At 42.0% G+C, this 26,733-nt stretch overlaps 2 protein-coding genes across 4 annotated transcripts in view; one reads left to right on the plus strand and one right to left on the minus strand.

Moving 5' to 3' along the window:
* The first annotated feature begins 53 nt into the window (after positions 1-53).
* On the plus strand, positions 54-4,608 carry hsf1 (heat shock transcription factor 1). Of its 2 annotated transcripts, XM_028440878.1 has the most exons (14): positions 54-401; positions 1,886-1,994; positions 2,079-2,215; positions 2,283-2,401; positions 2,466-2,541; positions 2,615-2,676; positions 2,814-2,892; positions 2,959-3,062; positions 3,143-3,261; positions 3,321-3,399; positions 3,463-3,568; positions 3,950-3,991; positions 4,284-4,323; positions 4,402-4,608. In XM_028440878.1, exons 1-14 carry the CDS (start codon positions 312-314, stop codon positions 4,518-4,520), a joined length of 1,281 nt encoding a protein of 426 aa, XP_028296679.1. In that variant the 5' UTR covers positions 54-311; the 3' UTR covers positions 4,521-4,608. The 2 variants fall into 2 exon arrangements, with proteins under 2 accessions (XP_028296679.1, XP_028296678.1); XM_028440877.1 differs by having other exon boundaries at positions 2,814-3,062.
* A 160-nt stretch (positions 4,609-4,768) lies between these two features.
* LOC114458500 (uncharacterized transmembrane protein DDB_G0289901-like) overlaps positions 4,769-26,733 on the minus strand; it is a 32,420-nt gene continuing 10,455 nt past the window's right edge. For both annotated transcript variants that reach the window (XM_028440884.1, XM_028440883.1), the window contains 11 exons: positions 13,351-13,437; positions 13,055-13,087; positions 12,960-12,986; positions 12,841-12,879; positions 12,691-12,735; positions 9,791-9,826; positions 9,697-9,717; positions 9,574-9,633; positions 9,467-9,496; positions 7,694-7,738; positions 4,769-5,027 (listed from right to left, as the gene is read on the minus strand). In XM_028440884.1, the coding sequence (XP_028296685.1) occupies positions 4,993-5,027; positions 7,694-7,738; positions 9,467-9,496; positions 9,574-9,633; positions 9,697-9,717; positions 9,791-9,826; positions 12,691-12,735; positions 12,841-12,879; positions 12,960-12,986; positions 13,055-13,087; positions 13,351-13,437 (458 nt within the window). In that variant the 3' untranslated portion in view covers positions 4,769-4,992. The remainder of the gene's footprint in view (positions 5,028-7,693; positions 7,739-9,466; positions 9,497-9,573; positions 9,634-9,696; positions 9,718-9,790; positions 9,827-12,690; positions 12,736-12,840; positions 12,880-12,959; positions 12,987-13,054; positions 13,088-13,350; positions 13,438-26,733) is intronic.

Here is a 26,733-nt window from a genome sequence, read left to right on the forward strand (position 1 = left end):
CTTTAATAATGTGTAAATTTAGAGATGACCCGGAAGCACCAGATTAAGTCATTACGTCACCTTCTGACGTCATGACGCTGTGCACTCGGCACTACGCAGTCGGATTGTTGTTGTTTTGTTTTGGGTGTTTTTAAAGCGTAGGATCGGATTAGCATTCAGTTTCAAATTTGAATCGTTTTGAACCCGCTTCACTGTCCGTGCTGCCCCCGTTAGCCTGGTTAGCTTAGTCAGCTGGTTAGCTTAGTTAGCTGGTTAGCTTAGTTTGCTGGTTAGCTTAGTTAGCTGGTTAGCTTAGTTAGCTGGTTATCAGGATGGAAGCTGTGAACGTTCCTGCTTTTCTCACCAAACTGTGGATGTTAGTGGAAGATCCGAACACCGACTCTCTGATCCGATGGAGCCAGGTAACCTACAACTAACTAACTAATAAATAACTATCTAACTAACTAATAAATAACTATTTAACTAACTAATAAATAACTATCTAACTAACTAATAAATAACTATTTAACTAACTAATAAATAACTATCTAACTAACTAATAAATAACTATCTAACTAACTAATAAATAACTATTTAACTAACTAATAAATAACTATCTAACTAACTAATAAATAACTATTTAACTAATAAATAACTATCTAACTAACTAATAAATAACTATTTAACTAACTAATAAATAACTATCTAACTAACTAATAAATAACTATTTAACTAACTAATAAATAACTATCTAACTAACTAATAAATAACTATCTAACTAACTAATAAATAACTATCTACCTAACTAATAAATAACTATCTAACTAACTAATAAATAACTATTTAACTAACTAATAAATAACTATCTAACTAACTAATAAATAACTATTTAACTAATAAATAACTATTTAACTAACTAATAAATAACTATCTAACTAACTAATAAATAACTATTTAACTAATAAATAACTATTTAACTAACTAATAAATAACTATCTAACTAACTAATAAATAACTATTTAACTAACTAATAAATAACTATTTAACTAACTAATAAATAACTATCTAACTAACTAATAAATAACTATTTAACTAATAAATAACTATCTAACTAACTAATAAATAACTATTTAACTAACTAATAAATAACTATCTACCTAACTAATAAATAACTATTTAACTAACTAATAACTATTTAACTAACTAATAAATACCTATTTAACTAATAAATAACTATTTAACTAACTAATAAATAACTATTTAACTAACTAATTAATAACTATTCAACTAATAAATAACTATTCAACTAATAAATAACTATTCAACTAATAAATAACTATTCAACTAATAAATAACTATTCAACTAATAAATCACTATCTAACTAACTAAATAACTGACTAAGATGATTTATTTAGTAATAAACATTTAACATCTAAAGTGTAACATTTAATGATAATAATATTAATTATTACTGCTACTAATGCAGCTGTTTTACAGCTGCATTAGTAGCAGTAATAATAATTTTAATTATTATTATTATTATTATTACTAATGCAGCTGTAAAACAGCTCAGTCATCCTAAAGGTGGCGCTACAGGAAGTTTCTAAAGTTTAACGTTTACAACATTAACAACTAATCAAACTAATGAGCTTCATTTAAATCTGTTATGTTTCAAGGTTAGGGGCGGGGCAGGGCTTTACAAACCTAACTCCTCCCACAATCTGTACTCACACTGTATACACACACACACACACACACACACAGTAGTGATTGATCAACTATACACAGACTCACTGATCATTAAAAACATGGAGTCATTGTAGAAGATGATTGGATAATAGTGTGTGTGTGTGTGTGTGCGTGTGTGTGTGTGTGTGTGTGTGTGTGTGCGTGTGCGTGTGTCAGAGTGGTTCTAGTTTCCATGTCTACGACCAGGGTCGGTTCTCTAAAGAAGTTCTCCCAAAGTTCTTCAAACACAACAACATGGCCAGTTTCATCCGACAGCTCAACATGTGTAAGTAGCTTGCTAAGATCCGCCCCTACCGCCAAGCTCCACCCCTACCAAAACACATAGAACCCACCTGTTGCTGGCTTTCAGACGGGTTCCGGAAGGTGGTCCACATGGAGCAGAGCGGCTTGGTGAAACCAGAGACAGACGACACCGAGTTCCAGCATCCGTTCTTCATCCGAGGAGAAGAACATCTGCTGGAGAACATCAAACGGAAAGTGACCATGGTGCGTATCGCCACCAGAATCATGTGACGTGTGCGTTAATGTGTAACGTGTGGTTCTGTTATTCCAGGTGAGTCGTCAGGAGGAGGTCAAAGTGTCCACAGAGAATATTTCTCAGATCCTCAACGACGTTCAGCAGATGAAAGGAAAACAGGAGACCATCGACTTCAGGATCAGTGCCATGAAACAGTGAGACCAGGAACCAGAATCAGACCTGGTCCGTGATGTTCCTCAGCTCTAATTCTTGTTTCAGGGAGAACGAGGCTTTGTGGAGAGAAGTGGCCAGTCTGAGACAGAAGCACACACAGCAGCAGAAGGTCGTCAACAAGGTCAGAACCAACAACACTTAGCAGTTAGCACTTAACAGTTAGCACGTCACATGGTCTCTCTCTCTCTCTGCAGCTGCTGCAGTTTCTTGTGTCGCTCGTCCAAACAAACAGAATCCTTGGAGTCAAGAGGAAGATGTAATAACACGCACACACAGTAGGGGGCTATGGGGTTTACCTGTTGGAGCTTCTTTACACCTGTACCTGTAGGACCAGGTTTGGGGAGGAGCCTACTGCTTTAATCCAAGCGTTTGATTGGTTGTTTGTCTCTGCAGCCCATTAATGCTCAATGACTCAAGCTCCACCCATTCTCTGCCCAAATACAGTCGCCCACTCTCATTGGAGCCAGTGCAGGTAAGCTCCGCCCCCATAGTGACAAACATGAGGTCATGTGACCTGAGCACTTCCTGTTTTTCACAGAGCCCTGCCAACATTTTCTCAGACTCTGGACCAATCATCTCTGATGTCACTGAGGTAGCCACACCCACCTCAGAAGATGTGCTCGATGATTGGACGGATCTACGGTAGGCTGTGATTGGTTAGTTAGTGTGTGATTGATCATTACATAGCAGTATCAGTTAGTATTGATCAGATTTTTCTTCAGACGGAACCAATCAATGAAGGAGGAGCCGTCTGAGGGGGCGTGTCCTGTCTCTGCTGTGGAAACTCCCTTTTCTCCAACAACGTTCATAGACTCCATCCTATTGGACGAGCCATCCACAGGTAACCTCACCTTCATCATCATCATCATCATCATCTCTGACCTCAGCTTGTCCTGTTAGCTCCGCCCCTGGCCTTGATGACATCTGACCCCGCTGAGGACCCACTCCCTCCGTGTCAAACAGTGGCCTGTATTGAGAGGTAAGTTAGCCCCGCCCCCTGCTGCAGTGTGAACCAATGGGACTGACCAGTGTTTGCGCACAGGTCGGAGCTGTCCAATCACGTGGATGTCATGGACAATCGTTTGGAGAACCTGCAAAACGCCCTGAACAAGCAGAGCCTGAGCTTAGACTGCTCCCCCCTGATGGAGGTACGCCCCCCCCCATATCATATTTATATATGTAACCATAGAAACGTGTCACTGCTCCTGATGGAGGTAAAAACAATAATATAGTTTATGAAACAAACAGGATCAATAACTCTAAGATCACCAGGAATGTGGGAACTAAACATGGGGTCACGACCCAACCATTGAAGACCTTCTTAGTTTATGGCATTGTTTTATAACTGTTGAAAATGTATATATAACATAAAGTATGTTATATATGATGTAAAATATAAAACACAACAAATATAAATGTATTAATATTCTATCATCCAAACATAAAGGATCAATAACACATCAATAATCAACCTCTGTTGCATTGTTATATATGTTAATACATGATCAATAATCTGTGTGTGTGTGTAGTATTTCAGCTGCCCTGACTTTGATGTGGACTGTTTGGACACGGTGAGAAAAAACACTTTGATGTCACTGACTTTTATCAATCAATCATTTGTCAATTTAATATAAATATTACCAGTAAATGTTGTCTGGAGCAACAGTATCAGGTGTGTGTGTGTGTGTGTGTGTGTGTGTGTGTGTGTGTGTGTGTGTGTGTGTGTGTGTGTGTGTGTGTGTGTGTGTGTGTGTGTGTGTGTGTGTGTGTGTGTGTGTGTGTGTGTGGTTTAACTTTTTAACCAACATTAACGATTGTTTGGCTCATGTTTTGTTGTTGTTCTGACCTTTGATGACGTCACAGCTGCTGACTGAAGAGGCTCCGAGAGGAAATGATGTCACAGGTGAGCTGCACACCTGGTTGTCCTTGGCGTTTAGGGGCTGGTTGCCGTGGTAACCATTCTGTTCTCTGATTGGTGCAGGGAAAGAGCTGGTACAGTTCATTGGCTCACCTGTGGAAGTGGGCGTGGCTAACCTAGAGGAAGAGCCAATCTTTGTCACTGCACCGCTTAGCCCCGCCCATTTGGACCCTGACCTGTGACAGGCTGTGAGCACAGCAGCAGTGTGAGGTCATGACCTTTGACCCATGTGTTAAAATGATTGAATCAATAAAAATGAAAGTGTGCTGATGTCAGTGTTATTTAAATATTATTTACAGTATATAGTAAAATACTAATAAGATACTTTGGTTTCTTCAGACAAAGTCAGTTTGTTTATCGTGATCACTCTGATTTCAGCCGTATTCTATATTATTATTAATAAACATTTTAAAAAGGAGACCAAATCTCATCTGATGTTCAAAACAAAAATCTTTATTCATATAAAATAATACAGCCATGATGTCAGCTGAGCTTTACTCTCATTGGTTCCTCAAAAATAAAAACAATTAAATACAGCCAATGATGCTCAGGGGCCAGAGCTAGTGGGAGGGGCCAGTGCTACCGGACCAAGCTGATTGGTTGTCGCACTGGAACTGGAAACGCAGGATTTGGACCTGAGGTTTGATGTGAAAGTCAGCAGGAATCCTCCAGTTCCACATTTTCTGCACCTAAACATCCCATAATAGAATAAACACCGTCATAATAAACACTAATACCATAACAAACATTGATAGAATAAAAAACATTGACATAATACCTGGGAGGTGTGCACACATCTCTTAAAGTGATAGTGTATCTTTGTCATTGGGAGCCTTAGTGCTCCGCCCTAGCCCTGAAGCCCCTCCCTCTCTGTATATCCACAGATTTCTCATTATTAATCTCTGATCAATAAATAAACACATTTATACCGTGTGTAAACAGAGGTGATGATACACATGTATATATTATTATTACTGATGGTTTAAACACATTAAACATGTAATAATGATTATATCATCATTTGTACGGATTTAAAATCATTAAAACATTTATCATATTCTGTTTAATTTCCTTTTAAAATACCTTTTATTAAAGTGATATTTAAAAAGTCTTTTTGACTCATTTTTCCTTTTGTAGATCTTTGTTGTTTTAAAACATCACTAAATAACTTCTTTAATAATGATGACGTGGTTTCATGAGAATGACTCAGCAGATTAAACCTGGTCAGGAGCAGGTTTGACCCACGGACTGTGTTACTATGGTAACCAAGGTGTTTTCTCTTTGATGAAACCACTGTTCCAGTTAGAACCAGGTTTAACTGAGCCAGACTCTCAGATTAAACCTGGACTTAACCCTGAGCTGGGTTTGATCAAAAACCCCTCTGGTCTGTGGATCAGAGGTGTATTCCATAAAGGAGGTTTAACAAACTCTGAGTCTATCCATAAACTCTAGGTCAACATACCCTCCATGGTAAACTCTGTGTATCTGATTCGTTAAAGCTGGTATGAAGTGGATCAATAAACCCTGAGTATGTAAACCTTGGGTTACTGACGTGCACGCATGCAATAAAAAACCATCATCAGTGGATCAACAATTACATGAACTACCATGGAAACCACCTGGAAGAGAGTGATTTATTCACTCTGATGGTGAAATAAGCTGGTGTTTATAGAGGAATATGAACCTGTTCTAAAGGTGTGTTCACACTGAACTCACCTTCAGTGTCTATAGTGGTTTAAATCACCCGTAATTAGTCACTTTTTGGTCGCTTTATCACTATATCTCTTCAGTGACATGACGAGCGGTGAATAATATGGATGTAACGATTAATCGTAAGGCAGTTAAAAATCGATTCATAGGTATCACGATTCACATCGATGCTGTGAAAATTTATTCACAGTACTTTTTTAACCAGCAGAGGGCGCTATCCAGAAGTGTTGGCGGCGGGCGGAATCTGCTAATACTTTCTTTCTGGCCGCCTTCTACTCTTAAACATGTTCATAAATGATTCATTACCCCTTTAGCACCAAAAAATATCTGTAAAATTACGTGAATATCTGTAAAAGTCACGTTTTTCTATTAGCTCTGTCTGCTAGCATAGCATCTCTTCTTCACTGCTAGATTAGCTGCATGCCAAACAACCACTGGGTTACCAGCGCCCTCTGCTGGTCCAAACAAATATCTGACGTAAATACAGTGAAATGACTTTTTTTTTTTTTTTTTTTAAAAAAAAGGAATATTTTTCAGTCATCATTTTTCTACAGTCCCATTTTGTAAAATAAATGGTGAGAGAATCATCGTGAACCCAGTATCGTGAATCAAACCGTATTGGGAGTTGAGTGAATCGTTACATCCCTAGTTAATAATAATAATAAAATGTGTCTGAGGAGACGTGTCAGCATCATAGGATGTCTGCATAGAGAGTCCTCCTGTTACACTGGATATAAACACAGTGACTGATGCTTCATATCTAATCATTTATATTGATTTTAATGTAATATTATCACCAGATTCATCTATACGTCATAATATATTTCATAAAAAAAACACTGATCCTGGGATCAAATCCTCGACCCTATGTTTCTAAGGATGAAGCCTTAACTCGTTATGCCACAGTAACTTTTACACTGTGAGATCCATACAGCCACATATATTACATTATTAAACAATGTAAAGTCAATGTTGAGCCATAAATGTGTATTAATTTACATTATCATCTCCTCCTTTATATTATCTACAGGTTTGTATTTAGTAGTTTACTACAGTAGATGTTTTGATGTAGATCAACCTCTCAGTGTCTACATGATCTACATCTACAATGTTAGAAAGAAAACTACCGTTATCACAAAAAAAATAAAAACATAAATCAACACAACATTAGTAATGATGTGAACACGTCTGTGGTGTGTGATGTCACTAATGTGTTTCAGAGAAAAGTGTTAAGGTTTATTAAAGTGTTCAGGTGGGCGGAGCCAGGTAGAAACCCAGGGTTTCTTTGATAAAACCTGTCAGTGACCAGGTTTAGTTCATGGACAATGTTACCATGGTAACATACTCAGAGATAAACATACCTCATGTTTAGGAATGAGATACTCAGAGTTTGAACATAACCTGTTTTATGGAATAAACCTCAGGTCTGTAGATCTGTTACAGACGTCATTACATCCTCTGAGTGTCGGTGGAAGTCAGTAATAGTTACTTGATGTTGGCTCCACCCTCATACAGTCTGTACTGATCATGTGACCTCCATCAAAACCAGGTCTATGATCCACTTATTAATGATGTGATGAAGATTAGAACAAAAATGTATGTTTATATTTACATTTGTATTCAGTGAGTGGACGGAGCTGCTCACCTTCAGGACCCTGACCTGATGGGTTGTACTGTTCTGTGATGGAACCTGTGGAGAACAAGCAGAACCCAGAGAAAGAAAAAACCACGTCAGCACCACATCAACAGTCTCTGTAGGAGGTAATCAAGTCCTGGACGATGGTTGGAAACAACGCTAACAGACGAAGCTCCTCCCTCTGCTAACAGACGAAGCTCCTCCCTCTGCTAACAGACGAAGCTCCTCCTTATTAATAAACATTATTCTTTAACCAATGGAAACGTTCCTCCTTACCATAAATGTCTCAATAGCCTCATTTCCTCTAAAACCCTAGACAAACTGTTTCCATTCCTACCCATCCTATAAAACACACTTATGTTCATGTATTTAATCTTTGTTTGTACAGTGACCCTGAAAGGATTCTGTAGAATAAAACCTATTTAATTATTATTATTATAGTTCAAGCTTATATTAACTCATTCACTGCCAGCCATTTTCAGATGTTAAATGTTTCCATAGTTCACTGTGTCAGGATATGGCCGAGTGGTCTAGGGCGCCGCTCTCAAGGATTCTGCTTCTGCTAATGTGGGTTCAAATCCCACTTTTGAAATATATATATGTTTTCATTTTAACATGTTTAACACGGCAAATTCCACCTTTAAAAATACATATCCGACAAAAAATAAATATTTTAGATTTAGGGCTAAAATAAAGGGATGGCTAAAAATAAATATGAGCTAAAATACAACTGCCGATCTGAACGGGTCAATGAGGTGCGCTACGTATGCAGGTATCCATAGCCACAGCTACCCCCCCCTCACTGACCTATTTGTACTATGACTATGTGAAATCTGAACCCAGACTCTGATAGATTAGACTCTACTTTATTGTTTCTATCTTGTTTCATTCTTCTGTAATCATCAGTTGAATAGAGGAAAGTTTCACATAAATCACCAGTTTGTGACAAAAAGCTGAGAAAAAAGTTTTTTTCTGAAAAAATCTATTAGTGACTTTGATGCATTTTTTTTTTGCTTTAGTGACACCTCGTCATTGTTTCCTTCTATAAAACTATAAAAACAACACTGAGACCAGGCTTTTGATGGAAACATTATTATTATTTTACTATCTATGTCAGAGTTGAATGGATTTCTTACTGTATTGTCCTCCAAGTCTCTCCCCCGTCATTCTCCACACACGTAACTTCCTCCTCCTCCCAGACATGCCAAGTGTCACCGCTTGCCCCATTTTTTTTTTTTTATCGTTTTCTCTCACCATCACCACACTCTCAATAGTCTACTTAGTTCAACACATGCTCTGGTCAAGTGTGAGCTGCTGTGAGCTGGTGAGAACTTCAGTATTAACTATCGTTGCATCATTTTCTGTCTCGTAAACTAATTTCCTCTCCCTCTGAGCTCTGCTCATAACGGGTGATCTCTCATCCAGCGCACCGCTGCTGCCACCTATATGGCACCAGTTGCATGGTACAAGCCTGATATTCACAGGAGAGCATTGTCACAATGTCTCCTAGCAACCCCAGCCCAAAAACGCCAATGACGTCTATAGGCGTCTTTGGTAGTCAACGTTACTAAATCAAATGATGTCTTTAGACATCAATGAGCTACGGTATATTGTGATGTTAAAGGTTCAGACTGTGACAATGTTAAAACTGATCCCCGGAGGGCTCTGAGCAGGTGAACCTCATGTTGAGGATCAACAGCTTTCTCTAAATGGAAGCTCCTCCCACTCTGAGGTCACTAGATACACCTACAGGCTCTGACCTTTGACTCCAGAAAAACTTACCAGCCGTCTGATCCGTCACAGCTGGAGCCGCTGCAAACAAACAGGTGTTATTTTACATCCATTAAGGATTGATTATGTATTGATTAACGTGATTAGTTGGAGCACACCTGTATCCATTGCTACGGTTCCAGTTGCCATGGTAACCATGTCTGTGGGTGAGTAAATACCTGAAAACAGAAGTCCTGTTACACGTTTGTGTTCAGAACAGGGAAAAGGGTGTGGCTTCATACCTGTGACATCATGGCTGACACCTAGAGCAGCAACCAATCAGAAAGCAGAATGAGGTGCCTCATATTGATCCATGATTGGACAAATAATTCTCACCTGTGATGTCAGAGTGCGTCACTGAGTCAACACCACCTGGAAACATCGTCAATATCAGCATCGTTGGATTGAAGAAGGAATAAGACTAACCCCTTAAAAGGAATGAGACTAACCCCTTAAAGGGAATGAGACTAAACCCTTAAAGGGAATGAGACTAAACCCTTAAAGGGAATGAGACTAAACCCTTAAAGGGAATGAGACTAAACCCTTAAAGGGAATGAGACTAAACCCTTAAAGGGAATGAGACTAACCCCTTAAAGGGAATGAGACTAAACCCTTAAAGGGAATGAGACTAAACCCTTAAAGGGAATGAGACTAAACCCTTAAAGGGAATGAGACTAAACCCTTAAAGGGAAATGAGACTAAACCCTTAAAGGGAATGAGACTAAACCCTTAAAGGGAATGAGACTTAACCCCTTAAAGGGAATGAGACTAACCCCTTAAAGGGAATGAGACTAACCCCTTAAAGGGAATAAGACTAACCCCTTAAAGGGAATGAGACTAACCCCTTAAAGGGAATGAGACTTAACCCTTAAAGGGAATGAGACTAAACCCTTAAAGGGAATGAGACTAACCCCTTAAAGGGAAAGAGACTAACCTCTTAAAGGGAATGAGACTAAACCCTTAAAGGGAATGAGACTAACCCCTTAAAGGGAATGAGACTTAACCCTTAAAGGGAATGAGACTAAACCCTTAAAGGGAATGAGACTAACCCCTTAAAGGGAAAGAGACTAAACCCTTAAAGGGAATGAGACTACACCCTTAAAGGGAATGAGACTAACCCCTTAAAGGGAATGAGACTAAACCCTTAAAGGGAATGAGACTAACCCCTTAAAGGGAATGAGACTAAACCTTTAAAGGGAATGAGACTAACCCCTTAAAGGAATGAGGACTAACCCCTTAAAGGGAATGAGACTAACCCTTAAAGGGAATGAGGACTAACCCTTAAGGGAATGAGACTTAAACCTTAAGGGAATGAGACTAAACCCTTAAAGGGAATGAGACTAACCCCTTATAGGGAATGAGACTAAACCCTTAAAGGGAATGAGACTAAACCCTTAAAGGGAATGAGACTAAACCCTTAAAGGGAATGAGACTAACCCCTTAAAGGGAATGAGACTTAACCCTTAAAGGGAATGAGACTTAACCCTTAAAGGGAATGAGACTAACCCCTTAAAGGGAATGAGACTAACCCCTTAAAGGGAATGAGACTAACCCCTTAAAGGGAATGAGACTAACCCCTTAAAGGGAATGAGACTTAACCCCTTAAAGGGAATGAGACTAAACCCTTAAAGGGAATGAGACTAACCCCTTAAAGGGAATAAGACTAACCCTTAAAGGGAATGAGACTAACCCTTAAAGGGAATGAGACTTAAAACCCTTAAAGGGAATGAGACTAACCCCTTAAAGGGAATGAGACTAAACCCTTAAAGGGAATGAGACTAACCCTTAAAGGGAATGAGACTAAACCCTTAAAGGGAATGAGACTAACCCTTAAAGGGAATGAGACTAACCCTTAAAGGGAATGAGACTAACCCTTAAAGGGAATGAGACTAACCCTTAAAGGGAATGAGACTAAACCCTTAAAGGGAATGAGACTTAACCCTTAAAGGGAATGAGACTAAACCCTTAAAGGGAATGAGACTAAACCCTTAAAGGGAATGAGACTAACCCCTTAAAGGGAATGAGACTAAACCCTTAAAGGGAATGAGACTAAACCCTTAAAGGGAATGAGACTAACCCCTTAAAGGGAATGAGACTAAACCCTTAAAGGGAATGAGACTAACCCCTTAAAGGGAATGAGACTAACCCCTTAAAGGGAATGAGACTAAACCCTTAAAGGGAATGAGACTAACCCCTTATAGGGAATGAGACTAAACCCTTAAAGGGAAAGAGACTAAACCCTTAAAGGGAATGAGACTAACCCTTAAGGGAATGAGACTAAACCCTTAAAGGGAATGAGACTAACCCCTTAAAGGGAATGAGACTTAACCCTTAAAGGGAATGAGACTTAACCCTTAAAGGGAATGAGACTTAACCCTTAAAGGGGATGAGACTAACCCCTTAAAGGGAATGAGACTTAACCCCTTAAAGAGAATGAGACTTAACCCTTAAAGGGAATGAGACTTAACCCCTTAAAGGGAATGAGACTTAACCCCTTAAAGGGAATGAGACTAACCCCTTAAAGGGAATGAGACTAAACCCTTAAAGAGAATGAGACTAAACCCTTAAAGGGAATGAGACTTAACCCCTTAAAGGGAATGAGACTAACCCCTTAAAGGGAATGAGACTAACCCCTTAAAGGGAATGAGACTAAACCCTTAAAGGGAATGAGACTAAACCCTTAAAGGGAATGAGACTAAACCCTTAAAGGGAATGAGACTAACCCCTTAAAGGGAATGAGACTAACCCCTTAAAGGGAATGAGACTAACCCCTTAAAGGGAATGAGACTAACCCCTTAAAGGGAATGAGACTAACCCCTTAAAGGAATGAGACTAAACCCTTAAAGGGAATGGATAACTAACCCCTTAAAGGGAATGAGACTAAACCCTTAAAGGGAATGAGACTAACCCCTTAAAGGGAATGAGACTAAACCCTTAAAGGGAATGAGACTAACCCCTTAAAGGGAATGAGACTAACCCCTTAAAGGGAATGAGACTAACCCCTTAAAGGGAATGAGACTAAACCCTTAAAGGGAATGAGACTAAACCCTTAAAGGGAATGAGACTAACCCCTTAAAGGGAATGAGACTAACCCCTTAAAGGGAATGAGACTAACCCCTTAAAGGGAATGAGACTAAACCCTTAAAGGGAATGAGACTAAACCCTTAAAGGGAATGAGACTAAACCCTTAAAGGGAATGAGACTAATGGTATTTACACTAAGTACTAATTAATCACCTGTGTTTGTGTGAAGGTCAGCCATCACCGTCTGAAGGTCGATCACTGAAAATATCATCATCAGAGAATATTGTGTAGCTGTGTGTGTTACGTGTGTGTGTGTGTGTGTGTGTGTGTGTGTGTGTGTGTGTGTGTGTGTGTGTGTGTTACCTGTGTGAGTCTCTGACATGAGGCTCAATCGACCGTTTCCTGCAGTAAATGAGGATCAAAAAGATTGAAGTGAAGGATTTTCAAGAAATGAAAGAAAGCAAAACTTCAGGAGAATTCACCGTTAACGTCTGGAGAATCGTTTCCATCTGAGAGAGAGAAACGTGGTGAGACACGGAGTGACCTTCACAGTGTTTGAACAGACATGTGAGCTCACCTGTCAGCTCTCTATGAGGTGAGGCTCCGCCCCCTGGTTTCAGACACATCAATAGAGTTTGTTAGGCCCAACCCGTGTTGACAAACATTATGAGATTAGAACCTTATTAGTAGACATTAAGTGTAGAATGTGAAAGTAATAAAATCAAACAGTAGGTGGTGATTTGCTTTTATTCAAGTTGGTTTTAACGCGCCAATAACAAAGAAAGAAGAAGATGCTCACTTCCTGTTCAGCATCACAGATGTTTACAGCTGTGAGATGCCCTCAGAGGGAAGGAAAAATCAAACCAACCTCACCTGTAGAGTGGGAGGAGTCTAAGGCCAGGCTGTGCTGTGATTGGTGGGGCTCCAAACTGAGATGGATGAGGTCAGCTTCTGATTGGTCTGTTTGGACATTAGAAGAGTGATGAGCAACATCTTCATAGGCATAAAAAATTCACATGATGCTACTGTATGTCCTCAACTACCAATCAAATGTAAGCAGAGGCGTTGCAACAGGGTAGGCAACACAGGCAACTGCCTAGGGCCCCGAATTGAATGGGCCCCTCGAGGGATGATTGACAGTCAATTTTAATAACAAAATAATTAAACTACTTTGAGACGCTGCAGTGACAGAGCATCGAAAATGCCCTGCACGGAGCCCTTTCTGAGTAGTCACTGGTTAGTTACTAGTAGGGGCCCTATTCTGAGTAGTTACTGGTTAGTTACTAGTAGGGGCCCTTTCTGTGTAGTTACTGGTTAGTTACTAGTAGGGGCCCTTTCTGTGTAGTCACTGGTTAGTTACTAGTAGGGGCCCTTTCTGAGTAGTAACTGGTTAGTTACTAGTAGGGGCCCTTTCTGTGTAGTTACTGGTTAGTTACTAGAGGGGCCCTTTCTGAGTAGTTACTGGTTAGTTACTAGTAGGGGCCCTTTCTGTGTAGTTATTGGTTAGTTACTAGTAGGGGCCCTTCCTGAGTAGTTACTGGTTAGTTACTAGTAGGGGCCCTTTCTGAGTAGTTACTGGTTAGTTACTAGTAGGGACCCTTTCTGAGTAGTTACTGGTTAGTTACTAGTAGGGGCCCTTTCTGAGTAGTCACTGGTTAGTTTCTATTAGGGGCCCTTTCTGAGTAGTCACTGGTTAGTTACTAGTAGGGGCCCTTTCTGTGTAGTTACTGGTTAGTTACTAGTAGGGGCCCTTTCTGAGTAGTTACTGGTTAGTTACTAGTAGGGGCCCTTTCTGTGTAGTTACTGGTTAGTTACTAGTAGGGACCCTTTCTGAGTAGTTACTGGTTAGTTACTAGTAGGGGCCCTTTCTGTGTAGTTACTGGTTAGTTACTAGTAGGGACCCTTTCTGAGTAGTTACTGGTTAGTTACTAGCAGGGGCCCTTTCTGAGCAGTCACTGGTTAGTTACTAGCAGGGGCCCTTTCTGAGTACTCACTGGTTAGTTACTAGTAGGGGCCCTTTCTGTGTAGTTACTGGTTAGCTACTAGTAGGGGCCCTATCTGTGTAGTCACTGGTTAGCTACTAGTAGGGTCCTTTCTGAGTAGTTACTGGTTAGTTACTAGTAGGGGCCCTTTCTGAGTAGTTACTGGTTAGTTACTAGTAGGGGCCCTTTCTGAGTAGTTACTGGTTAGTTACTAGTAGGGGCCCTTTCTGTGTAGTTACTGGTTAGTTACTAGTAGGGACCCTTTCTGAGTACTCACTGGTTAGTTACTAGTAGGGGCCCTTTCTGTGTAGTTACTGGTTAGCTACTAGTAGGGGCCCTATCTGTGTAGTCACTGGTTAGCTACTAGTAGGGTCCTTTCTGAGTAGTTACTGGTTAGTTACTAGTAGGGGCCCTTTCTGAGTAGTTACTGGTTAGTTACTAGTAGGGGCCCTTTCTGAGTAGTTCCTGGTTAGTTACTAGTAGGGGCCCTTTCTGAGTAGTTACTGGTTAGTTACTAGTAGGGGTCCTTTCTGTGTAGTCACTGGTTAGTTACTAGTAGGGACCCTATCTGTGTAGTTACTGGTTAGTTACTAGCAGGGGCCTTTTCTGAGTAGTAACTGGATAGTTACTAGCAGGGGCCCTTTCTGAGTACTCACTGGTTAGTTACTAGTAGGGGCCCTTTCTGTGTAGTTACTGGTTAGCTACTAGTAGTGGCCCTATCTGTGTAGTCACTGGTTAGCTACTAGTAGGGTCCTTTCTGAGTAGTTACTGGTTAGTTACTAGTAGGGGCCCTTTCTGAGTAGTCACTGGTTAGTTTCTATTAGGGGCCCTTTCTGAGTAGTCACTGGTTAGTTACTAGTAGGGGCCCTTTCTGTGTAGTTACTGGTTAGTTACTAGTAGGGGCCCTTTCTGAGTAGTTACTGGTTAGTTACTAGTAGGGGCCCTTTCTGTGTAGTTACTGGTTAGTTACTAGTAGGGACCCTTTCTGAGTAGTTACTGGTTAGTTACTAGCAGGGGCCCTTTCTGAGCAGTCACTGGTTAGTTACTAGCAGGGACCCTTTCTGAGTAGTAACTGGATAGTTACTAGCAGGGGCCCTTTCTGAGTACTCACTGGTTAGTTACTAGTAGGGGCCCTTTCTGTGTAGTTACTGGTTAGCTACTAGTAGGGGCCCTATCTGTGTAGTCACTGGTTAGCTACTAGTAGGGTCCTTTCTGAGTAGTTACTGGTTAGTTACTAGTAGGGGCCCTTTCTGAGTAGTTACTGGTTAGTTACTAGTAGGGGCCCTTTCTGAGTAGTTCCTGGTTAGTTACTAGTAGGGGCCCTTTCTGAGTAGTTACTGGTTAGTTACTAGTAGGGGTCCTTTCTGTGTAGTCACTGGTTAGTTACTAGTAGGGGCCCTTTCTGAGTAGTTCCTGGTTAGTTACATGTAGGGGCCCTTTCTGAGTAGTTACTGGTTAGTTACTAGTAGGGACCCTTTCTGTGTAGTCACTGGTTAGTTACTAGTAGGGGCCCTTTCTGTGTAGTCACTGGTTAGTTACTAGTAGGGGCCCTATCTGTGTAGTTACTGGTTAGTTACTAGCAGGGGCCTTTTCTGAGTAGTAACTGGATAGTTACTAGTAGGGGCCCTTTCTGAGTACTCACTGGTTAGTTACTAGTAGGGGCCCTTTCTGTGTAGTTACTGGTTAGTTACTAGTAGGGACCCTTTCTGAGTAGTTACTGGTTAGTTACTAGTAGGGGCCCTTTCTGAGTAGTTACTGGTTAGTTACTAGTAGGGGCCCTTTCTGTGTAGTTACTGGTTAGTTACTAGTAGGGGTCCTTTCTGTGTAGTTACTGGTTAGTTACTAGCAGGGGCCTTTTATGAGTAGTAACTGGTTAGTTACTAGCAGGGGCCCTTTCTGAGTACTCACTGGTTAGTTACTAGTAGGGGCCCTTTCTGTGTAGTTACTGGTTAGTTACTAGTAGGGACCCTTTCTGTGTAGTTACTGGTTAGTTACTAGTAGGGACCCTTTCTGAGTAGTTACTGGTTAGTTACTAGTAGGGGCCCTTTCTGTGTAGTTACTGGTTAGTTACTAGTAGGGGCCCTTTCTGTGTAGTTACTGGTTAGTTACTAGTAGGGACCCTTTCTGAGTAGTTACTGGTTAGTTACTAGTAGGGGCCTATTCTGAGTAGTTACTGGTTAGTTACTAGTAGGGGCCCTTTCTGTGTAGTCACTGGTTAGTTACTAGTAGGGACCCTTTCTGTGTAGTCACTGGTTAGTTACTAGTAGGGGCCCTTTCTGAGTAGTCACTGGTTAGTTTCTATTAGGGGCCCTTTCTGAGTAGTCACTGGTTAGTTACTAGTAGGGGCCCTTTCTGTGTAGTTACTGGTTAGTTACTAGTAGGGGCCCTTTCTGAGTAGTTACTGGTTAGTTACTAGTAGGGGCCCTTTCTGTGTAGTTACTGGTTAGTTACTAGTAGGGACCCTTTCTGAGTAGTTACTGGTTAGTTACTAGCAGGGGCCCTTTCTGAGTAGTAACTGGATAGTTACTAGCAGGGGCCCTTTCTGAGTACTCACTGGTTAGTTACTAGTAGGGGCCCTTTCTGTGTAGTTACTGGTTAGCTACTAGTAGTGGCCCTATCTGTGTAGTCACTGGTTAGCTACTAGTAGGGTCCTTTCTGAGTAGTTACTGGTTAGTTACTAGTAGGGGCCCTTTCTGAGTAGTCACTGGTTAGTTTCTATTAGGGGCCCTTTCTGAGTAGTCACTGGTTAGTTACTAGTAGGGGCCCTTTCTGTGTAGTTACTGGTTAGTTACTAGTAGGGGCCCTTTCTGAGTAGTTACTGGTTAGTTACTAGTAGGGGCCCTTTCTGTGTAGTTACTGGTTAGTTACTAGTAGGGACCCTTTCTGAGTAGTTACTGGTTAGTTACTAGCAGGGGCCCTTTCTGAGCAGTCACTGGTTAGTTACTAGCAGGGGCCCTTTCTGAGTAGTAACTGGATAGTTACTAGCAGGGGCCCTTTCTGAGTACTCACTGGTTAGTTACTAGTAGGGGCCCTTTCTGTGTAGTTACTGGTTAGCTACTAGTAGGGGCCCTATCTGTGTAGTCACTGGTTAGCTACTAGTAGGGTCCTTTCTGAGTAGTTACTGGTTAGTTACTAGTAGGGGCCCTTTCTGAGTAGTTACTGGTTAGTTACTAGTAGGGGCCCTTTCTGAGTAGTTCCTGGTTAGTTACTAGTAGGGGCCCTTTCTGAGTAGTTACTGGTTAGTTACTAGTAGGGGTCCTTTCTGTGTAGTCACTGGTTAGTTACTAGTAGGGGCCCTTTCTGAGTAGTTCCTGGTTAGTTACATGTAGGGGCCCTTTCTGAGTAGTTACTGGTTAGTTACTAGTAGGGACCCTTTCTGTGTAGTCACTGGTTAGTTACTAGTAGGGGCCCTTTCTGTGTAGTCACTGGTTAGTTACTAGTAGGGGCCCTATCTGTGTAGTTACTGGTTAGTTACTAGCAGGGGCCTTTTCTGAGTAGTAACTGGATAGTTACTAGTAGGGGCCCTTTCTGAGTACTCACTGGTTAGTTACTAGTAGGGGCCCTTTCTGTGTAGTTACTGGTTAGTTACTAGTAGGGACCCTTTCTGAGTAGTTACTGGTTAGTTACTAGTAGGGGCCCTTTCTGAGTAGTTACTGGTTAGTTACTAGTAGGGGCCCTTTCTGTGTAGTTACTGGTTAGTTACTAGTAGGGGTCCTTTCTGTGTAGTTACTGGTTAGTTACTAGCAGGGGCCTTTTATGAGTAGTAACTGGTTAGTTACTAGCAGGGGCCCTTTCTGAGTACTCACTGGTTAGTTACTAGTAGGGGCCCTTTCTGTGTAGTTACTGGTTAGTTACTAGTAGGGACCCTTTCTGTGTAGTTACTGGTTAGTTACTAGTAGGGACCCTTTCTGAGTAGTTACTGGTTAGTTACTAGTAGGGGCCCTTTCTGTGTAGTTACTGGTTAGTTACTAGTAGGGGCCCTTTCTGTGTAGTTACTGGTTAGTTACTAGTAGGGACCCTTTCTGAGTAGTTACTGGTTAGTTACTAGTAGGGGCCTATTCTGAGTAGTTACTGGTTAGTTACTAGTAGGGGCCCTTTCTGTGTAGTCACTGGTTAGTTACTAGTAGGGGCCCTTTCTGAGTAGTCACTGGTTAGTTTCTATTAGGGGCCCTTTCTGAGTAGTCACTGGTTAGTTACTAGTAGGGGCCCTTTCTGTGTAGTTACTGGTTAGTTACTAGTAGGGGCCCTTTCTGAGTAGTTACTGGTTAGTTACTAGTAGGGGCCCTTTCTGTGTAGTTACTGGTTAGTTACTAGTAGGGACCCTTTCTGAGTAGTTACTGGTTAGTTACTAGCAGGGGCCCTTTCTGAGCAGTCACTGGTTAGTTACTAGCAGGGGCCCTTTCTGAGTAGTAACTGGATAGTTACTAGCAGGGGCCCTTTCTGAGTACTCACTGGTTAGTTACTAGTAGGGGCCCTTTCTGTGTAGTTACTGGTTAGCTACTAGTAGGGGCCCTATCTGTGTAGTCACTGGTTAGCTACTAGTAGGGTCCTTTCTGAGTAGTTACTGGTTAGTTACTAGTAGGGGCCCTTTCTGAGTAGTTACTGGTTAGTTACTAGTAGGGGCCCTTTCTGAGTAGTTCCTGGTTAGTTACTAGTAGGGGCCCTTTCTGAGTAGTTACTGGTTAGTTACTAGTAGGGGTCCTTTCTGTGTAGTCACTGGTTAGTTACTAGTAGGGGCCCTTTTTGTGTAGTCACTGGTTAGCTACTAGTAGGGTCCTTTCTGAGTAGTTACTGGTTAGTTACTAGTAGGGGCCCTTTCTGAGTAGTTACTGGTTAGTTACTAGTAGGGGCCCTTTCTGAGTAGTTCCTGGTTAGTTACTAGTAGGGGCCCTTTCTGAGTAGTTACTGGTTAGTTACTAGTAGGGACCCTTTCTGTGTAGTCACTGGTTAGTTACTAGTAGGGGCCCTTTCTGTGTAGTCACTGGTTAGTTACTAGTAGGGGCCCTATCTGTGTAGTTACTGGTTAGTTACTAGCAGGGGCCTTTTCTGAGTAGTAACTGGATAGTTACTAGTAGGGGCCCTTTCTGAGTACTCACTGGTTAGTTACTAGTAGGGGCCCTTTCTGTGTTGTTACTGGTTAGTTACTAGTAGGGACCCTTTCTGAGTAGTTACTGGTTAGTTACTAGTAGGGGCCCTTTCTGAGTAGTTACTGGTTAGTTACTAGTAGGGGCCCTTTCTGTGTAGTTACTGGTTAGTTACTAGTAGGGGCCCTTTCTGTGTAGTTACTGGTTAGTTACTAGCAGGGGCCTTTTCTGAGTAGTAACTGGTTAGTTACTAGCAGGGGCCCTTTCTGAGTACTCACTGGTTAGTTACTAGTAGGGGCCCTTTCTGTGTAGTTACTGGTTAGTTACTAGTAGGGGCCCTTTCTGTGTAGTTACTGGTTAGTTACGAGTAGGGACCCTTTCTGAGTAGTTACTGGTTAGTTATTAGTAGGGGCCCTTTCTGTGTAGTTACTGGTTAGTTACTAGTAGGGGCCCTTTCTGTGTAGTTACTGGTTAGTTACTAGTAGGGACCCTTTCTGAGTAGTTACTGGTTAGTTACTAGTAGGGGCCTATTCTGAGTAGTTACTGGTTAGTTACTACTAGGGGCCCTTTCTGTGTAGTCACTGGTTAGTTACTAGTAGGGGCCCTTTCTGAGTAGTAACTGGTTAGTTACTAGTAGGGGCCCTTTCTGAGTAATTACTGGTTAGTTACTAGTAGGGGCCCTTTTTGTGTAGTTACTGGTTAATTACTAGTAGGGGCCCTTTCTGAGTAGTTACTGGTTAGTTACTAGTAGGGGCCCTTTCTGAGTAGTTACTGGTTAGTTACTAGTAGGGGCCCTTTCTGAGTAGTTACTGGTTAGTTACAAGTAGGGGCCCTTTCTGAGTAGTTACTGGTTAGTTACTAGTAGGGACCCTTTCTGTGTAGTCACTGGTTAGTTACTAGTAGGGGCCCTTTCTGAGTAGTCACTGGTTAGTTTCTATTAGGGGCCCTTTCTGAGTAGTCACTGGTTAGTTACTAGTAGGGGCCCTTTCTGTGTAGTTACTGGTTAGTTACTAGTAGGGGCCCTTTCTGTGTAGTTACTGGTCAGTTACTAGTAGGGACCCTTTCTGAGTAGTTACTGGTTAGTTACTAGCAGGGGCCCTTTCTGAGCAGTCACTGGTTAGTTACTAGCAGGGGCCCTTTCTGAGTAGTAACTGGATAGTTACTAGCAGGGGCCCTTTCTGAGTACTCACTGGTTAGTTACTAGTAGGGGCCCTTTCTGTGTAGTCACTGGTTAGCTACTAGTAGGGGTCCTTTCTGTGTAGTAACTGGTTAGTTAATAGTAGGGGCCCTTTCTGAGTAGTTACTGGTTAGTTACTAGTAGGGGTCCTTTCTGAGTAGTTACTGGTTAGTTACTAGTAGGGGCCCTTTCTGAGTAGTTACTGGTTAGTTACTAGTAGGGGCCCTTTCTGAGTAGTTCCTGGTTAGTTACTAGTAGGGGCCCTTTCTGAGTAGTTACTGGTTAGTTACTAGTAGGGACCCTTTCTGAGTAGTTACTGGTTAGTTACTAGTAGGGGCCCTTTCTGAGTAGTTCCTGGTTAGTTACTAGTAGGGGCCCTTTCTGAGTAGTTCCTGGTTAGTTACTAGTAGGGGCCCTTTCTGAGTAGTTACTGGTTAGTTACTAGTAGGGGTCCTTTCTGAGTAGTTACTGGTTAGTTACTAGTAGGGGCCCTTTCTGAGTAGTTACTGGTTAGTTACTAGTAGGGGCCCTTTCTGAGTAGTTCCTGGTTAGTTACTAGTAGGGGCCCTTTCTGTGTAGTCACTGGTTAGTTACTAGTAGGGGCCCTATCTGTGTAGTCACTGGTTAGTTACTGGTAGGGACCCTTTCTGAGTAGTTACTGGTTAGTTACTAGCAGGGGCCTTTTCTGAGTAGTAACTGGATAGTTACTAGTAGGGGCCCTTTCTGAGTACTCACTGGTTAGTTACTAGTAGGGGCCCTTTCTGTGTAGTTACTGGTTAGTTACAAGTAGGGACCCTTTCTGTGTAGTTACTGGTTAGTTACTAGTAGGGGTCCTTTCTGTGTAGTTACTGGTTAGTTACTAGCAGGGGCCTTTTCTGAGTAGTAACTGGATAGTTACTAGCAGGGGCCCTTTCTGTGTAGTCACTGGTTAGTTACTAGTAGGGGCCCTTTCTGTGTAGTTACTGGTTAGTTACTAGTAGGGGCCCTTTCTGAGTAGTTACTGGTTAGTTACTAGTAGGGACCCTTTCTGAGTAGTTACTGGTTAGTTACTAGCAGGGGCCTTTTCTGAGTAGTAACTGGATAGTTACTAGTAGGGGCCCTTTCTGAGTACTCACTGGTTAGTTACTAGTAGGGGCCCTTTCTGTGTAGTTACTGGTTAGTTACTAGTAGGGACCCTTCCTGAGTAGTTACTGGTTAGTTACTAGTAGGGGCCCTTTCTGTGTAGTTACTGGTTAGTTACTAGTAGGGGCCCTTTCTGTGTAGTTACTGGTTAGTTACTAGTAGGGACCCTTTCTGAGTAGTTACTGGTTAGTTACTAGTAGGGGCCTATTCTGAGTAGTTACTGGTCAGTTACTAGTAGGGGCCCTTTCTGTGTAGTCACTGGTTAGTTACTAGTAGGGACCCTTTCTGTGTAGTCACTGGTTAGTTACTAGTAGGGGCCCTTTCTGAGTAGTCACTGGTTAGTTTCTATTAGGGGCCCTTTCTGAGTAGTCACTGGTTAGTTACTAGTAGGGGCCCTTTCTGTGTAGTTACTGGTTAGTTACTAGTAGGGGCCCTTTCTGAGTAGTTACTGGTTAGTTACTAGTAGGGGCCCTTTCTGTGTAGTTACTGGTTAGTTACTAGTAGGGACCCTTTCTGAGTAGTTACTGGTTAGTTACTAGCAGGGGCCCTTTTTGAGCAGTCACTGGTTAGTTACTAGCAGGGGCCCTTTCTGAGTAGTAACTGGATAGTTACTAGCAGGGGCCCTTTCTGAGTACTCACTGGTTAGTTACTAGTAGGGGCCCTTTCTGTGTAGTTACTGGTTAGCTACTAGTAGGGGCCCTATCTGTGTAGTCACTGGTTAGCTACTAGTAGGGTCCTTTCTGAGTAGTTACTGGTTAGTTACTAGTAGGGGCCCTTTCTGAGTAGTTACTGGTTAGTTACTAGTAGGGGCCCTTTCTGAGTAGTTCCTGGTTAGTTACTAGTAGGGGCCCTTTCTGAGTAGTTACTGGTTAGTTACTAGTAGGGGTCCTTTCTGTGTAGTCACTGGTTAGTTACTAGTAGGGGCCCTTTTTGTGTAGTCACTGGTTAGCTACTAGTAGGGTCCTTTCTGAGTAGTTACTGGTTAGTTACTAGTAGGGGCCCTTTCTGAGTAGTCACTGGTTAGTTACTAGTAGGGGCCCTTTTTGTGTAGTCACTGGTTAGCTACTAGTAGGGTCCTTTCTGAGTAGTTACTGGTTAGTTACTAGTAGGGGCCCTTTCTGAGTAGTTACTGGTTAGTTACTAGTAGGGGCCCTTTCTGAGTAGTTCCTGGTTAGTTACTAGTAGGGGCCCTTTCTGAGTAGTTACTGGTTAGTTACTAGTAGGGACCCTTTCTGTGTAGTCACTGGTTAGTTACTAGTAGGGGCCCTTTCTGTGTAGTCACTGGTTAGTTACTAGTAGGGGCCCTATCTGTGTAGTTACTGGTTAGTTACTAGCAGGGGCCTTTTCTGAGTAGTAACTGGATAGTTACTAGTAGGGGCCCTTTCTGAGTACTCACTGGTTAGTTACTAGTAGGGGCCCTTTCTGTGTAGTTACTGGTTAGTTACTAGTAGGGACCCTTTCTGAGTAGTTACTGGTTAGTTACTAGTAGGGGCCCTTTCTGAGTAGTTACTGGTTAGTTACTAGTAGGGGCCCTTTCTGTGTAGTTACTGGTTAGTTACTAGTAGGGGCCCTTTCTGTGTAGTTACTGGTTAGTTACTAGCAGGGGCCTTTTCTGAGTAGTAACTGGTTAGTTACTAGCAGGGGCCCTTTCTGAGTACTCACTGGTTAGTTACTAGTAGGGGCCCTTTCTGTGTAGTTACTGGTTAGTTACGAGTAGGGACCCTTTCTGAGTAGTTACTGGTTAGTTACTAGTAGGGGCCCTTTCTGTGTAGTTACTGGTTAGTTACTAGTAGGGGCCCTTTCTCTGTAGTTACTGGTTAGTTACTAGTAGGGACCCTTTCTGAGTAGTTACTGGTTAGTTACTATTAGTGGCCTATTCTGAATAGTTACTGGTTAGTTACTAGTAGGGGCCCTTTCTGTGTAGTCACTGGTTAGTTACTAGTAGGGGCCCTTTCTGAGTAGTAACTGGTTAGTTACTAGTAGGGGCCCTTTCTGAGTAATTACTGGTTAGTTACTAGTAGGGGCCCTTTTTGTGTAGTTACTGGTTAGTTACTAGTAGGGGCCCTTTCTGAGTAGTTACTGGTTAGTTACTAGTAGGGGCCCTTTCTGAGTAGTTACTGGTTAGTTACTAGTAGGGGCCCTTTCTGAGTAGTTACTGGTTAGTTACAAGTAGGGGCCCTTTCTGAGTAGTTACTGGTTAGTTACTAGTAGGGACCCTTTCTGTGTAGTCACTGGTTAGTTACTAGTAGGGGCCCTTTCTGAGTAGTCACTGGTTAGTTTCTATTAGGGGCCCTTTCTGAGTAGTCACTGGTTAGTTACTAGTAGGGGCCCTTTCTGTGTAGTTACTGGTTAGTTACTAGTAGGGGCCCTTTCTGAGTAGTTACTGGTTAGTTACTAGTAGGGGCCCTTTCTGTGTAGTTACTGGTCAGTTACTAGTAGGGACCCTTTCTGAGTAGTTACTGGTTAGTTACTAGTAGGGGCCCTTTCTGAGTAGTAACTGGATAGTTACTAGCAGGGGCCCTTTCTGAGTACTCACTGGTTAGTTACTAGTAGGGGCCCTTTCTGTGTAGTCACTGGTTAGCTACTAGTAGGGGTCCTTTCTGTGTAGTAACTGGTTAGTTAATAGTAGGGGCCCTTTCTGAGTAGTTACTGGTTAGTTACTAGTAGGGGTCCTTTCTGAGTAGTTACTGGTTAGTTACTAGTAGGGGCCCTTTCTGAGTAGTTACTGGTTAGTTACTAGTAGGGGCCCTTTCTGAGTAGTTCCTGGTTAGTTACTAGTAGGGGCCCTATCTGTGTAGTCACTGGTTAGTTACTGGTAGGGACCCTTTCTGAGTAGTTACTGGTTAGTTACTAGCAGGGGCCCTTTCTGTGTAGTTACTGGTTAGTTACTAGTAGGGGCCTTTTCTGAGTAGTAACTGGATAGTTACTAGTAGGGGCCCTTTCTGAGTACTCACTGGTTAGTTACTAGTAGGGGCCCTTTCTGTGTAGTTACTGGTTAGTTACTAGTAGGGACCCTTTCTGTGTAGTTACTGGTATGTTACTAGTAGGGGTCCTTTCTGTGTAGTCACTGGTTAGTTACTAGTAGGGGCCCTTTCTGAGTAGTTACTGGTTAGTTACTAGTAGGGGCCCTTTCTGTGTAGTTACTGGTTAGTTACTAGTAGGGGCCCTTTCTGTGTAGTTACTGGTTAGTTACTAGCAGGGGCCTTTTCTGAGTAGTAACTGGATAGTTACTAGCAGGGGCCTTTTCTGAGTAGTTACTGGTTAGTTACTAGCAGGGGCCTTTTCTGAGTAGTAACTGGATAGTTACTAGCAGGGGCCCTTTCTGTGTAGTCACTGGTTAGTTACTAGTAGGGGCCCCTGTTGTGTAGTTACTGGTTAGTTACTAGTAGGGGCCCTTTCTGAGTAGTTACTGGTTAGTTACTAGTAGGGACCCTTTCTGAGTAGTTACTGGTTAGTTACTAGCAGGGGCCTTTTCTGAGTAGTAACTGGATAGTTACTAGCAGGGGCCCTTTCTGTGTAGTCACTGGTTAGTTACTAGTAGGGGCCCCTGTTGTGTAGTTACTGGTTAGTTACTAGTAGGGGCCCTTTCTGAGTAGTTACTGGTTAGTTACTAGTAGGGACCCTTTCTGAGTAGTTACTGGTTAGTTACTAGTAGGGGCCCTTTCTGAGTCCTCACTGGTTAGTTACTAGTAGGGGCCCTTTCTGTGTAGTTACTGGTTAGTTACTAGTCGGGACCCTTTCTGTGTAGTTACTGGTTAGTTACTAGTAGGGGCCCTTTCTGAGTAGTTACTGGTTAGTTACGAGTAGGGGCCCTTTCTGTGTAGTTACTGGTTAGTTACTAGTCGGGACCCTTTCTGTGTAGTTACTGGTTAGTTACTAGTAGGGGCCCTTTCTGAGTAGTTACTGGTTAGTTACGAGTAGGGGCCCTTTCTGTGTAGTTACTGGTTAGTTACTAGTAGGGGCCCTTTCTGTGTAGTTACTGGTTAGTTACTAGCAGGGGCCTTTTCTGAGTAGTAACTGGATAGTTACTAGCAGGGGCCCTTTCTGTGTAGTTACTGGTTAGTTGACGTCAGGTGACGTTCTCCCATGTCTCCTCCTACCTCTGCTATGCTGACTACACCTGATGAGATCTGTGTCCCTCACTGAGCTCATGGTCTTCTCAGTCCAATCAACTGACCTTGAAGCAGTGTCGTGCTGTGACCACTACGGTTGGGTAGGCATGTTGCAAATGTAGACCACCAATGATAATTTCATATGTTTCTGCTGTCAAGTGTTAATTCAATTCAAATCAATTTTATTTGTATAAAGCAATTTACAACAAAATCATCTCAATGCACTTATCAAAATATAAAATTCATAATAAGAAAGAAAAAACCCAATAAGATCCACATGAACAAGTATTTATCATCTTAACAAAATCAACATCATAAACACCATTAAAGAAACATAAACATTATTTACTATATCCTCCATACTCTCCAACAACATATATCTCATGACACGACAGCACATCTGTTGTTTGTGTTGGAAACACAGAAACATGGAGAAAATGACAACAACAACAACTCAGAACATCCTCAGTGAGGAGCATCCACAAAGTCAATCCTTCCTTTTGTTCCATTCACTGTAGAAAGAACCAACAATGTTCTGACCTTATCTTTGCTGAAGGTCTGGTAGCTCAGGTGTTGGTCTCCATCTTTTAAAAGATGTTTTTCCTCTAAAAAAAGTTTCTTTATTGTCTCTAGCGCTGTCATCCTGACTGTAGTGTTATCCCGCCCACTAGCTAGAGAACGTAGCAGCAGCCACGCTGGATCAATTCACTAATGCACTGTGAACGTACATATAGCATTTAGCATAGCACGGTTTCGTCCAAAGGCAGCTGTCTACACTG

This window comes from Gouania willdenowi, unplaced genomic scaffold, assembly GCF_900634775.1.
Source record: "Gouania willdenowi unplaced genomic scaffold, fGouWil2.1 scaffold_120_arrow_ctg1, whole genome shotgun sequence".
NCBI lineage: Eukaryota > Metazoa > Chordata > Actinopteri > Blenniiformes > Gobiesocidae > Gouania > Gouania willdenowi.